Here is a 15,419-nt window from a genome sequence, read left to right as displayed (position 1 = left end):
CCAGAGAGGAAGTTCCGGTGTGGCTGGTGTAGCGGCGAGGGCCGATGCACCATGAAACAGCACTGTACCCCCGTCACCCCATACGCTAGCCGCTGGCTGGACCTCTCTGCCAAGAATGTCAAGTGTACCAACCCACGCATTACTGAGGTTTGTTGATTGTTTATTGAGCTACTGCCCCATCCTTTGGGCAGTCAAACCATTGAGCTTAATCATATAGTACATTACAATGATGAAGTTTCTTTAGCCAAGTAGTTGAGCTACTGGTCGAGGAGAGTTAAAACAAATTCCTAAATCTTAGTCATCATGCCACTTAAATAACAGAGCTGCAATGTGACTGGTGCAAGGCAGCTGAAACATAAATCATGAAACTGTAGCAATTTGTTCAGAAGTTCAGAGGGTATACAAACAGTTAGCAAAGCTGTGTTTTGGGTGCTTTGTTAACAATTTATATTCAAGACTGCAAGGCGTGCCTGACAGAGAAACATCTCGAAGCTAGTTGTTACAGTTGCTGAGACTACTTTATGCCACTTTGTTCAGGCTGCTAACAGAGCACCACTCTGTACCTGTGAAGTTAGACAGATAGACATCTCTGTACAATTGCCCTGTGATGTTATACTTCACCAGAAACATGGGAATAGACATGATTTCTTAAAAATGAAGCTGAGGCTTCTACAGGACCATATGAACTGATAAACACACCATTCATTGTGACTAAAACTAAATGTCACATGGAGATTATGACTAGTTTGTGCCTTCAGAAATCAACACTTGCACACTGCTCAGATATTTAGTGGAAAATGTGACTGAAGATTTTGAACAGAAGCCCATTGCTCATACATGTCCAGTCACAAGTCTGTTTGATCAACTCTCCATCTATCTGTACCCCTTAACACTGTATCAGTAAACAGTATGCCATCACACTAATAGGTATACAGGACATGGTAGTCTGTAAATAAAAACAAACACTAATTTTATCTGTGGCTACTTTCCAGTTTTCCATCCAAGTGTCTGTTTATTTGAGACTATCTCACATTTTATTCCACAGGAGCTGAATACCTTTGGTGCTTGACAGCTAAATGAATTCAGTCTGTTTAGAGAGAGGTGATGGATCTTGTGTGTCACAAACTCCTGTTCATTCTTTCGAGTGAGGCGCAGCGGGTCAGGCACAGAGATGCAAGGCTCCTCCACTTCAAAGAGCCGTGAGCCTTTCATGTCCCTGTCACATTATTAGTGTTTCTCAAGGAGCTGCAGCAGAATGAATCAACTACTGAATGCTGCTCGAGAAAAGCAGTAGTGTTACTCCGGCATTGCTCCTGCTCTGCTCTGCAGGTCTGCAGGTCTCCTGCTGGGAGGGTTGTCTTTACACTGAAAAGGGCTCTGAATAGGTCTCTCATGGCTTTGTTATCCACTGCATTATTCATTAACGTTTGATTTGAATTAGAGTAGATTATAGCTTTTTGAGACAGTATGGGAATTAGGTATTTAACACACACACACACACACACACACACACACACACACACACTCTAGGATAAATTAATGTGATTTGTGAGACTGCACAGGTTACACAGAAACTACACAAAGTATGTGTGAAGACTCTGTCATGTAGTTCATAGTATCTCTACAAATGCTACGGTTAAAGGCAGCTGGAATTATTTGAAATTGTTCAGTGAATAAAAAAAAATAGAAAATCTAAAGCAACGTTACATTATTTATCCAATATACATTTGTAGTAGAGAAGCCAGCAGCTGATATATTGTAAGTTCACACACTGTAACAGTAAAAAGCTGTAATCATAAGGGAATGTCACTGTGGATGAAACAAGCTGATATAGTACCTGAGAACATGAAATCATAATCTTATCATTTCTGTCTCCTTTCGATGTAGGTGAGCCCTGTGGCAGGGCCTCTGGAGGGGGGCACACTGATCACGATCCAGGGCCTGAACCTGGGTTTGTCCTTCTCTGAGCTGCAGGGTAATGTGGAGGTGGCTGGAGTGCAGTGCACCCCACAGGAGGAGGGATATATTACTGCAGAACAGTAAGAGACTCCTCCCCTGCTCTGCTCAGACATGCATGGTTTCATACTGTGCAGATGCAAACACACAAACATAAAGGAAAATAAACACACACACACACACACTCTCTCTCTCTCTTTTATGCCATTTTTGTCACAGACTCTAGTACAGTCTGTGAATAAACCAGAGCCCAGCGATGCCTCATCAGGTTGTAGGAATGTGTGTGAGGCTTCGCACTGCTTTGGTGCAGTTGGAGCCAAGGGAAGAGACTGTCTTTGTGTCACTGTCGTTGTGAGGCTGTCGGCACAGCTGTAATTGAAATGTGCTGCATGATGTTGACTGGAGGAACAATCTGTTAGCCATGTGTTTCTCTCACAGCCATGTAAGGCGATTGGGCTCAGGCTGCAGACACTTTATTTATATCCTTGTTAAAAAAAAAAAGGAACATGCCAGCAGAAAATGGGAAAACTGTTGTGATGTATGAATGGAAGAGTTGGGCATGGGTGATTCATTGGGTGCTCCTACTGTATTGGAAGAAACAGAGTTTTTTGCACAGAGCAGTGCGCTGCACAGGGCAATTCATTTGGCAGGCACAGTGCTTTAAAACATGGCATTACAGCTGGTACAAACATTAATTTCAGCATGGGGTCAGTCGCTATAATAACTTATTCATGGCACACTTTATCTTACTGACCTGACAGGCAATACTGATATACTGAAGAAACCCCTTTGTTGTCATGGCAACCAGAGGTAATGGTGGGTGGCAATCGTACTTGAGATGGGGAGGGGAGTAGTTTATCATTTGAGTTATACTGCTGTTATAGGTTTCCCATTAGGAAGAAAGATGGGCCTCTGTATTGACCCACAACTTCCATGAATGTCTGCCTCAATCACACTGACCAGCAGAGGCCATCTTCCCCCAGTTCAGTTCATAACGGATGCGATACAGTGCAGTGATTCTGCAGTGTGTGTGTGTGTCTGGCTGGTCTTAATGAATGCATGATCTGTTGCACGGTTGTGTTTTTGTGCACCCACATTCACATATTGTTTTTGTCTCTTCTCTTGACAGGATTGTGTGTGAGATGTCTGCAGCTCCTAAAGGAAGTGCACCAGGTCCAGTTAAGCTCTGTGTCGGCGAATGTAGACCGGAACTACGCGCACAGTCCTCCCAGCTCTACTCCTTTGTGGTAATTCCAACACTGACACACATTTAATTTGTCCATTAATACATGCATACATTAATTACCTATTTTATTTTCGGTTTTACAAACGTGTGACGATAAACCAAGGCACTTGCACGTGTCACAAAGAGAGGACTGACTGTGACACTTAAAACAAAACTTAAGTTGATCTTGTTTTGCTGATCTTTGCAAAGTAAAGTTTACTGCACCGCCGCGATTTGATAGTGATGGCAAGAATTACATGTATGCTGGTAAAATGAATTAGCAATGAATCACAATAATGTGTGAATCACAAATTAAAAATAGACCAATTTTTATGCATTTTCTACGATGATAAAGATACAGAAAAATAGAAATACAGGGCAAAAAATATAATGTTAATATTTAACAAACTTTGCAAATCATGTTTTCAGGGGAACTTCTGTTTATCTTAATTTCACAAAAATTTTTTTTTGAAGAATTTCTTTGGTCTGCCTTTTATCTGATTTGTTTTTAGTTATACAATGATCGATTCAGTCAAGACCAGTAGAACATTTTGTGTTTGACCTGTACTGAACGAAACATTAATAAATTTTAGTTCTCGACAGATCCCCTCGATGCTGGCGCTCACCCCAGGCAGAGGACCTGAGTCTGGGGGCACCAAGGTCACTATTGTCGGGGAGAATCTGGGTGCCGGAAGCACTGTTAAAGTGTACTTTGGTAATCAGACCTGTGAGCTGTACAGGTGAGGCTGATGATAACATAACCTCCTGATGCTATCCTAACCTCATGTTCCTTAAGGCTCCAGACAATAGAGTGAGACTGCCTCCACACAAAGCTAAAGATTTAGCTCTCTATAACCTCTGTGAAACACAGTAAGAGATCACTCTATTTAAAGCACACTATATACAATTAAGTGTCCACGTGTTAAATGAAAATCTTAATAATGATTTGTGGTGATGTGATGAAAGCCACAGCAGTAGGTATGGTTCTCCATGTATTTATAGATATCTATTTAAAGTTCAAAAGGCCTCACATGGTAGGAGTCAGGAGGGTGAGGTGAGGAAGCCATTAGCTGCAGCAACCTCCAATTACAGTGTTCCATTCCTAATGTGTCTAATGAGGAAGAGATGAGACAGACTATAATGAATGCTCTCTTCTTGTGGTTTTGTGCATGGCTACTAACTGTGTGAAGTCAGGAATTTGCCACTGCAGCAGAGAGTGGGCAGTCACAATCAAAGGCAAAAATAAATGCCTCTTCTGGTACTCCCACCAGGAGGACCATGTCAGAGATTGTGTGTTTCTCTGCGCCATCGGTGACAGGAGCGGGACCAGTGCAGGTCGGCTTGAGTGTCGACCGGGCCGGAGTTCCTGGGAGTTTGGCTTTTGACTACATTGAAGACCCCACAGTCCAGCACATTGAACCCCTGTGGAGCATCACCAGGTAGCACTAAACCATACACAGATACCAGCTGTATGGTTACACTGTTACCTTACAAAAATGCAGGTTCATTACCTGGGCCTTTCTGTGTGGGGTGTGTAACTACTATTAATGGAGGTTATGTTGTAATCTTATCTTACTCAGAACATATATTTGAAAAAGTTAGGGCCTATGTCACAAAAGATTACATACAAATCATAAATGGTAGCAGTGTTAGGCTTTATAATTGCTGCTCACAAAGTGCAGATAAATTTGTGAGCTCTACAGGGATCTCACGTGCTCACAATGGGCCACAAGTATGGTGTTAGTTTGGATTAGAGAAATGTGCCATAATTAATGTGAGAGCAAGAGAAACGCTGAGGTGAGATGAGAAAAGATGCTGTGGCTGTCTGCTATAACAAGGCTGTTAAATGACATCTAATCTGTGATCACAAAAAATGTCGTATATAAACCTATGGAAATTATTTTTCATTTAATTAAAGTAGTATTGAGTGTGATGCTGCTGATATTACAGTGAGAGAAACTTTGCTGCATAAACATTTCTATCACATTTGAAATGTGTGTTACCTGTATTCCACTGAATAAAAGATGGCAGCTAATTTGGGTTCGGGTGGGATTACCCAGCTCTACGTCCCTGCAGATTAGACTTCAGAAATACAACCTGACCCTCAGTCTAGTGACAGGAGGGGCTTTGTGGAGCTGCAATCAAGAGCCCTCATCATGAATGTGCAGTCCCACTATGTAGCTCTACAAGCTTAGGTAGCCTTTGAAGTGAGGAAGCGAGGGACTGGCACTCAGTCAAGAGGACTGGAGCGGCCAGTCTTTGAAAACCATTTTTCCTCATTTATCTCTTGTATTTTGCCTTTCTGTTTCGACTTCTCAGTTCACTCCTCTGTTTTCTATGCTCACACTGCAGCACAAGTGATGCAAAGATTAGAGAGTGTTATTTATTTTCATCACTTCTAGGGCAGATACGTAAACAAGAAGCACCTGTGGTCATGTAATGCCAACCTCACAGTCATGGATGAATATAAAATAGCAGACAGCTGGTTCTCTGTTTGATCTGGCTCTTCTGCCCAATAACAAAGAGTCAACTCATTCCAGATATAACCCCTCCAATCTGAATTAATGCTTTCATCTGGAGAATAGGAGTTTTGCATGTCAAAGTAATTGATCTCTCAGTGGTCATCACTCAGGCAGTGTGCATTCATATATAGGCTACGTTGGGTGTGGTGTGCTTGTATGTGTACATGTTTATATACAGTATGTCCAGTTTGGTTATATATGTGCTGCTCTCTGATCTTCTTATTAGTTTCATAACTGACACACTTATGGGGGCAGCTGTGGTTCAGGAGGTAGAGCGGGTCGTTTCCTAACCAGAGGATTAGCGGTTCGATTCCTGGTTTGTCCAGTCAACATGTCGAGGTGTCCTTGAGCAAGACACTGAACCCCCAGTTGCTCCCGGTGATGTCACCGGTGTGTGAATGCGTGAGTGCTTGAGAGTGTGAATGGCCGAATAATGTGAAAGCGCTTTGAGTGTGCTGTAAAAGCATAGAAAGGCGCTATACAAGTATAAGACCATTTACATTTCTTTCACCCAAACAGTGGACACACCACCCTGACAGTGACCGGGACCAACCTCGACGTAGTTCAGGAACCACGGGTCAGAGTCAAATATGCAGGGCACGAATCTGTCAATGTGAGTCTGAACCCTGCTAATACACTGCATTCAACCTTTACTGATGATACTTACTCAGGCTGAAAATGGTCAAAGAAAATTGTTCTTTATTGACAGTTTATTAGGACTGTAATTAGTGCTGTGGTTGATTTTCTACTTTTTGTTTTTACATACTGCTTTGTACTGACATTTTTTTAATGCAGCCTAAGTTTAAACACAAAAATATATTTCAAAATCATGATGAGATGACACGTTGGTTTAAAATTGTTTAGTTTTGAATAGTAAGTACTGTATAGCTACAGACTTGACAAAATGTGGACAAAGTCTATAAACCTGCCATATGGATAGAAAATAAGCTATCTTAAAATACAACTGCACAGTGTGATATAAGTTTATAAAATGTCTTTATTGCTGTGGTTATAAAAAAATAAGCCCATACAGCACCTAAACAAAGAGGTTAGAATGAGGAGCCATATAGAGAAGTTCATTCTGAAATGAGAGTTTAAAGAACTGACAGGGAAAACCTCAGTTTGGGAATTTGATTTATGGTGCTGATTCCACTTGCCTGAGATCCTTAGCAGGTCGCGTCAAAGTGAGTGATTGTTCTAAAGTGCTGGGGTTCTGATGGTAAAAATGTATTCACCTTTAGCCCCACATTTTCTACTTGGACCAGTCATGGCATTGCCTGAGGATCTGAGATTTAACACAGGCCGAAGGAGGGTTGCAACTTCTGGGGAGAACTTTTGGCTTGACAAGATATTAAATTAATCTTGAAAAATCACTTATAAAAAGGTACCAAATGAAGAGATGCCAATAAAGGAGTGGGTATATCTGTGTTGGCACAGCACTACAAAAAACTGCTGTATTTAATGTTACTCTGCCTAATTTCTTTTCGGTCACTCGCAGGTCTAATTGGACTCAAAACAAAGTCCTACCAGAAATCACTCCTTACCTTGCCCATCTCATCACATTCTGCCTCCTGAGACTGTGATGTGAACCACAAATGCTTGGTTTCAGCCAGCAAGTAAATATGGCTATCCAGCAAAATGCCCTATGCTACATACTAACACTACACAAAGCTCGAATTACTCAGAAAAATCGTATTAATTCAATACAAAGGTTTACTGGTGACCATGCTAGGTCGCTAATGTTACCTAAACAAACATGTTGGCTTCTTCCAGAAGGAAGAATGCCACATCTAAATCAAATCGAAGTCTTTTGGCTGCTTTTAACACTCTCCATCTCAAAAAACCAAACCAATGTTAACTCTGGTTTTTGCTCTTTCTTTGACCCACTGTCTCTGTGCACAAGATGCCACCTCTTTGGTCTTTTAGCTGTTGGAAACAACAGAAGAGCTGTAGGCAGAAAAGTGTAATAGACGGGGTAGGACAGTGAAGCAATAACACGTCCTGTCCCCATTTTAACTTGATTTATCAGTATGTAAAATCGTACTTAATGCATTTGAAGATAATATAGCTCAGGTGGAAGAGGGTGAAAGAGAACAAAGATGAGGGCACTAAAAATTTAGGAACTTCAAATGTAATGTGTTGAAAAAGAGGATTCCTTAAAAATGTTTTATATAGGCAATGTTATTTGTAACCGGTATGCCCTGAGCCAATTAAATGGCGTGTTAATGACACCGGCCCATAATTTGAGCCAGTCAATTAAAACTACCTATCCTACACTGTCACTGGCAGCACTGAGATCTAAAGGGATTAAAGATGAACTTTCACCCGAATCAGCTACAATAAGAAGGTCACTGGTAAATTTAATGAGGGCAGTCTCTTTATCGCACATATCTCAAAAACATAACTGGACTTGCTTAAAAATGTCTTGAATCATAAAGCAGTTAATTGACTTGAAACAACTTACTGTTAAAAGTTAGATAAAACTGAAGCTTAGAAACTGGCCTGCTGGAATTTAAGAGACCTATTTGACTTTGAGAAGGAGCTTGAAGAAAAAAAAAAACAGGAGGCAAAATGCCAAGACCGGAGAGCTTGGTAAAGCACCAATAACTAACAAATGAAGCAGGTGTTTAAGAATAAAGTATTTTATATTTCAAATCTTATTCTTCAAATACTCTTAAAAGCTACAATTCAAATGTTATTCATACAAGAAACTCTTAAAAGTTATCAAGTAATAATTACAAATGACATTAAAGTATAAAAAAATAAATGACCATAAAATATTTTAAGCAAAACATTTTAACAAGCAATTTTTAAATACTTTTTATAATTATCGCACATCTTCGTATTTCAATGACCTACAGAAATGCTAATCATCCAGTAAACATCACTACAAAATACTTCGTAGCATTAATTATATGTACAGTGTGACAGTATATGCAGTTCAATACAGATATGTCTAACACAAGGTTGGGTACTGTGACGTGTAACTTGGGGCACTGATCTGATTCCTCTCCAGGTGTGCAAAGTGATGAATACAACCACCATCAGCTGCTTCGCCCCGTCTCTGAAGGCCGAGTACACCACAGACCAGGAGACGGTCAAACACGTAGACGAGTTTGGCTTCGTCTTCAACAACGTCCAAGCGCTGCTCACTTACAATAATACAAGCTTCATCTACTACCCCAACCCTTACCTGGAGCCCCTCAGCCTATCAGGTGTTCTGGAGCAGAAACCTGGAGCTCCCATCATACTCAAGGTAACTATGGTTTCTTTTCTGATGTCCATGCAATAGATAGAGGGAGCACTCTCAAGCCAGTAATTCTTTAGTGCTGAATGTACAGTATGTGAGCTACAGTATTCATCAATCTTTTTCACTGTCATCTATTTCCCTGTCCTCATTACTGTTCCAATCTGTTCCTGTCTTGTCAGATCTTTGCTATGCTACACAACATCATTATGTCATTACCAATTAAGTTTAATCTCTGACCATAAATATTTGAAGAAAAAAAAAAAAACATACCACAGTCCTGAACTGGCAGGGCATGTTTCCCTCACTGCTATTGTGTTTCTGAAAAGTTAATTTCCCATGACATTCCTTATGAACTCCTGTACTTCCTGTTAAAAGAGAGCATGGCTACTTTTTGTAGTTTCTGGAAACATTTTTTTTCTCCACACCTTTCACTTTTATATCACGTGTCAAGCCTGTTAGCTTCAAGATGCCATGCTGTTCCTCCATGGCAATCTGCCTTTGTTAGGTAAAACAGTCTAGCAGATTTCCAGCAAAATATGACTCAGTGACTCACCATGTAGAATTTAAAGAAAGTGGTTGCTAGTCTTTTGCAAGATGTGTGATTACAGTAATTATAGCAATGCCTCAAAATTGCTTTGTAACAATTTGTTGAAGTTACAATGTTATACATATGATCTGCAAAAAATGAGGCTAAAACACAGATGCTCTGTGGAAACAACAGTAAAAAATCCAAAGGGGTAAAAACTAACAACTTTGCATTGTTTGAGATTGAATTTGCATTTTTCCCACCTGACATAACATGCCAGCATAGTGCACTGAAAGCACACTCCACACAGTTTTCTGAAGCCTTAGACCAGAACTTGGCATGTTAGGATCTCAAGCAACCATTGGGTTTTTGCTGTGCAAAAACTTGATGCCCTTATAGTATTTTTATGCTTGATATACTGTTATTTAATGCAGCTATGTATGTTGCTTCTCTAACTATGTTGCAGGGACGTAACCTGGTGCCATCCGCATCCGGTGGAGCCAGGCTGAATTACACAGTGCTGATTGGGGATACACCTTGTTCTCTCACTGTGTCTGATACTCAGTTACTCTGTGAACCACCAAACCTCACAGGGCAGCACAAAGTCCTGGTCAGTCTAAACCATTCTCTGCCTGTCTGGTGGTTTTGTGTCTCTGCATCTGATTTGCTGTCTGCATGGATGTGGGTCAGTGTTTGTCTGAACGCCAATGTGTTTGTGGGTCACCGACAGGCTTGCACTTAAGTCACTATCTTTCTGTCATTGTCTGTCACTCGTAGTCTGGTAGGTTCCCAATTACAGCACATTGTGCCCCAGAATTATTGGCAGGCACTCTTGCAAATAATGAGAAAAGAGTTGTAATGAGAAAACTAAGTTGGTGTGCCTCAGACTTCTAAAATTTGCTTTATTTAAAGGCAGCTGTTCAGAAAAAAACATCCATATCTCCATGTACTTGCCAATTTAATTCTTCAGCAACGATGTTTTGAATTCACAATCAGTTCTTTGATTTTTGTTTTCTTTATTACTTGAGAATTTTCAACTGTGTCTTGAAGTTATGCTTATACCCATATTATTATTATCCAGGTCCAAGTAGGAGGACTCCACATCTCCCCAGGGGAAGTTCACATCCGGTCCGATAGCTTGCTCACTCTTCCTGCTATCTTCAGTATCACAGCTGGAGGAGGGCTACTCCTCATCATTGTCATTATAGTCCTACTGGCCTACAGACGGAAGTCACACGAGAACGACCTCACTCTGAAGCGTCTGCAGATGCAGATGGACAATCTAGAGTCCCGAGTGGCGCTAGAGTGCAAGGAGGGTGAGTGAGACTGTTTATAAATCCATCTATCCATTATCTATACCGCTTAGTCAGGAATAGCGTCGCCAGGGGACTTGAGCCAATCCCAGCTGACATTGGGTGAGAGGCGGGGTACATGCTGGACAGGTCGCCAGTCTATCACAGGGCTGACATGTAGACAAACAGTCACACACACTGACACTCACTCCTATGGGCAATTCAGAGTCACCAATCAACCTAAGCTGCATGTCTTTGGTCTGTGGGAGGAGCCGGAGTACCCGGAGAGAACCCGCGCAGGCACAGGGAGAACATGCAAACTCCATATGGTTATTATAGTATACCTATGATGTAAATTACAGGCCTCTCTCATCTTTTTAAGTGGGAGAACTTGCACAATTGGTGGCTGACTAAATACTTTTTTGCCCCACTGTATAATGAAAGATGCATTATGAACCGAATAAGTTCATCATCAATGCAAAAATGTCAGGATGCTTGCTTTAAAATATGGCTTATACAAATTCAGGATTATACAGTATATTAGAAGCAGTAAATACAGTATGTTAAGTATGTTACAATATGTCTGGTTTAATGCACCCCTCTGTCATACGCAGCCTTTGCAGAGCTACAGACAGACATCAACGAGTTAACCAGTGATCTGGACAGAGCTGGCATCCCCTACCTAGACTATCGCACTTATGCCATGAGGGTCCTCTTTCCCGGCATGGATGATCACCCTGTGCTCAGAGAGCTGGAGGTGAGGGACCTTTGAAGTAGCACTGCACTACTCATCTACTTTCAACCATTTTTCTGACCTTAAGCCTCCAGTATACTCCAGACTAAATTGACTTTGGCTTGTTGGCAAGTGCTGTCAAACTGCTGTTGAACAGAGCAGTGTGAGCAAATCTCAGTGTACTCAGTGCAATGTGAGGTCTGCTTGTTTAATGGAATCTACACCCACTAAAAGGTTTGTGAGCACACTGTATCTGAAGATTGATGCCTTCCCCAGTTTCTTTGCCATATACCTGTCCTGAGTCAGACTTTTCTTAGTCTCTGCTAGTGTATTTGCAAACCAAACCAGGATTTCCAACAAATTAGTTTTCTACACCTGATCCTACATTGTTTATTTGACTCTTTTTGAAACTTTAACTTTATATATATAATAGGGCTGGATAAAAAAGTTGATTTACTGATTAATAACATTCTACTTGAATGACTCAGTATTGATTCTTGAAATGTACATCTGTGTTAAATGTTATCACAGGATACTTGTGTTGTTCAGTTTGGACTGCATAATGTGTAAAATGTCTACTTTGTGGAGAAGTTGTTGTTACAACATGCTTAAAAAGGTTACTTTAGTTAAGGTAATGCAGGTGATACTAGTGGCATTGAGTCACAACAGTTGTATAAACACACCACACTTTTTGGACTATCATGACTCAGAATGTTCAGCTGACTCATCTCATAATGGACCTAGAGATCCCGTCGATGAGACTAACAGACTGAAAAAAAGACTCTGCACAATGATCTGAGCTCTCGGCTTGCTTTGTTGAAGAGATTACCTCTGGCTAAAAGATGTGAAACCACAGAAGTTGAACAGTGTGTGGATTCCACTTAACTCACTGTTTCTGTTGGTGAGTTAATGCTAGCTAGCAGCTGTCTGCCGATATCAGGCTGGTGTTAAAACAAACACTATAGATGAACCAGGGAACAGACTTTCAGTTTCTGTCACATCTGTGCTCAAATTGATCATTAAAGTGGTGTCTGGACTTAGCTCAAGCATCAGTTATTGTATGCAGCTGTATACGATAGCATTTTTAAATGATGCATAATGATGTTATGTTAGCGGTGCTGGGTTTTCATTAGCCTTGCTCAATAGCCTATAATTCGAACTTGAATTTATATTATACTCAAGGAAACAAAAGTTTATGCCACATTCGAAACAAATGTATCATCATGAATCAAATGATATCAAAATAAATGGAATCAAAATCGAATTGAATGGACATCAATACCAATATCCAGCCCTAGTATATAGCCCATGCATTATTCAGTTAGATGTTGAGGGATGCACTAGAGGTCCTGCAATTCAGTTGATGTTCAAAGTCTCAAAGGCATTTTGTTTAGTTCTAATCTTGGTCTTATCCACATTACAGTGTCATGGGCCTAATTTTGTCTCAAACTCATTTTAAATCACATTGAATCAAATTTACTTTGGTTGTTTTTATTATTGTTCTGTTCTAAAGGCAGAGCACACTGCACTGAAGTATTTTATTCCTAATTTTGGAGCAACTCTTATGACACTTGCCTTTCATTATTTGCAGAACAACTCTTCTCCTACTCAAGGTCAAAACTGGGTTGGTGTTGCCAATTATAGTTGGTTTAATCATCCCATTGTTATGGTCACAGCGATTTCAAAAGGTCTGTGTTTAAAAGAGCCTCTGATTGCAGATTAAACATCCTGGCATTTAATCAAAGTAAGAGGCCCTTCATTTTTCAGAAAATTCAAGCTTAGTTGTTGTACTTTCTTAGACTGTACCAGTTTGATTAAACCTCTGCAATGGGGTCAGTGTGTCATGACCTGCACATTAGCGTTACAACACTGCTGTTCCTGTTTCTATCTTTTCTCATCTTTGAGAGACCATCATCTAACGAGTGTATACATCTTTGGTTTGTGCAAAATTGCATGATACATACAGGTGCCGGGAAGTGGACAGGCAAATGTGGAGAAAGCCTTGAAGCAGTTTGCTCAGCTGGTGAATAACAAGGTTTTCTTGCTGACATTCATCCGCACACTGGAGCTGCAGCGCTCCTTCTCCATGCGTGACCGCGGCTACATGGCTTCACTCATCATGACCGCTCTGCAGGGGCGGCTGGAATACGCTACAGACATCCTCAAACATCTGCTCTCCGACCTCATAGAACGGAACTTGGAGAGCAAGAACCACCCCAAACTACTACTCCGCAGGTAAACCAATTAATTCACTGTCACTGAATGACACACACACAAAAAAGCTGGTTATACATCTTTGACAAACAGACTGTGTGTGTGTTCTTTTATTCAGCTCAATAATCTCACTTAAAGATTCTACACAAACACACTCAAAAATATGTTTTTGCTTATTTTTGTACCCCATGAATATGCGCCCTTGTGGTGTTGGTGCACAATTTGTCACTAATAGGCTGTTTTCATATTCTGCTGATGGGGGGCAGATGTCTGTTTGCTCCCCTGAAATCTGACAAACTAAATGCGTGGAGACACTCGACCTGACGGCCAGCCGTGGTCCACATGCAAATATCGGCAGATTTCAGGAGTGCGGTGAAAAAAACCTGAAACCTCTGGTCTCAGAGCTTAGTTTTCAAAGACTAAGAGGGAGCTGAAGTTTTATCAGTTGACAGCAAATATGCTGGAGTGTTTTTGGATGTAAACTGGACCCTGGAGCTTCTTTCCATTATTAATATATTTAATATTTAAGACTATTTCAGGCCTCTGCTTCCTCATTGGGGCTCGGGGGTGGACTCGTCCATCACCCAAGCTGAAGTCACCGAGGTAGTTGACAAGCTTCTCAGTGGCAAGACACCGGGGGTGGATGAGATTCGCCCTGAGTACCTTAAGTCTCTGGATGTTGCGGGGCTGTCTTGGCTGACATGCCTCTGCAACATTGCGTGGCAGTTGGGGACAGTGCCTCTGGACTGGCAAACTGGGGTGGTGGTCCCTCTTTTCAAGGTGTGTTCCAACTATAGGGCTGTCACGCTCCTCAGCCTCCCCGGGAAAGTCTATGCCAGGGTACTGGAGAGGAGAATTCGAACTATAGTCGAACCTCGGATTCAGGAGGAACAATGCGGTTTTCGTCCTGGCCGCGGAACACTGGACCAGCTCTATACCCTCTTCAGGGTGGTGGAGGGTTCATGGGAGTTTGCCCAACCAGTCCACATGTGTTTTGTGGATTTGGAGAATTCATTCGACCGTGTCCCTCTTGGCGCCCCGTTGTTTGGTGCTCCGGGGTATGGGGTCCGGGGCCTTCTATTGAGGGCCGTCCGGTCCCTGTACAACTGGAGCAGGAGCTTGATTTGCATTGCCGGCAGTAAGTCAGACTTGTTTCCCGGTGCATGTTGGTCTCTGGCAGGGCTGCCCTTTGTCACTGGTTCTGTTCATCATTTTTATGGACATAATTTCTAGATGCAGTGAGGGGCCGGAGGGAGTCCGGTTTGGGGACCACAGGATCTCATCTCTGCTTTTTTGCGGATGACGTTGTCCTGTTGGTTCCATCAGGCCAGGACCTTCAGCGTGCACTGGGATGGTTTGCAGCCGAGTGTGAAGCGGCTGGGATGAGAATCAGCACCTCCAAATCCGAGGCCATGGTTCTCAGTCGGAAAAGGGTGGCTTGTTCCCTTCGGGTTGGTGGGGAGTTCCTGCCTCAAGTGGAGGAGTTTATGTATCTTGGGGTCTTGTTCACAAGTGAGGGAAGGATGGAATGGGAGATTGACAGGTGGATCGGTGCAGCATCTGCAGTTATGCGGTCAATGTACTGGTCCGTCGTGGTGAAGAAGGAGCTGAGCTGTAAGGTAAAGCTCTCAATTTACTGGTCGATCTACGTTCCAACTCTCACCTATGGTCATGAGCTTTGGGTCATGACCGAAAGGGCAA

General features: G+C 41.8%; 1 protein-coding gene and 1 long non-coding RNA gene across 2 annotated transcripts in view; one reads left to right on the top strand and one right to left on the bottom strand.

The window, feature by feature from the left end:
• LOC109956705 (uncharacterized) overlaps window positions 1–15,419 on the bottom strand; it is an 86,503-nt gene that overhangs the window by 28,877 nt on the left and 42,207 nt on the right. The gene's annotated exons all lie outside the window — the stretch shown is intronic.
• The window catches only part of LOC109956527 (plexin-A2-like), a 74,483-nt gene that overhangs the window by 45,265 nt on the left and 13,799 nt on the right, over window positions 1–15,419 (top strand). Inside the window, exons 13-23 of the mRNA XM_020593749.1 lie at window positions 61–147; window positions 1,888–2,039; window positions 3,086–3,203; window positions 3,785–3,921; window positions 4,453–4,620; window positions 6,223–6,316; window positions 8,720–8,959; window positions 9,946–10,089; window positions 10,561–10,795; window positions 11,386–11,528; window positions 13,471–13,739. Of these exons, the coding sequence (XP_020449405.1) occupies window positions 61–147; window positions 1,888–2,039; window positions 3,086–3,203; window positions 3,785–3,921; window positions 4,453–4,620; window positions 6,223–6,316; window positions 8,720–8,959; window positions 9,946–10,089; window positions 10,561–10,795; window positions 11,386–11,528; window positions 13,471–13,739 (1,787 nt within the window). The remainder of the gene's footprint in view (window positions 1–60; window positions 148–1,887; window positions 2,040–3,085; window positions 3,204–3,784; window positions 3,922–4,452; window positions 4,621–6,222; window positions 6,317–8,719; window positions 8,960–9,945; window positions 10,090–10,560; window positions 10,796–11,385; window positions 11,529–13,470; window positions 13,740–15,419) is intronic.

The sequence above is a fragment of the Monopterus albus genome, unplaced genomic scaffold (assembly GCF_001952655.1).
Source record: "Monopterus albus unplaced genomic scaffold, M_albus_1.0 scaffold1.1, whole genome shotgun sequence".
NCBI lineage: Eukaryota > Metazoa > Chordata > Actinopteri > Synbranchiformes > Synbranchidae > Monopterus > Monopterus albus.
This window is presented reverse-complemented; position numbering and strand designations above follow the sequence as displayed.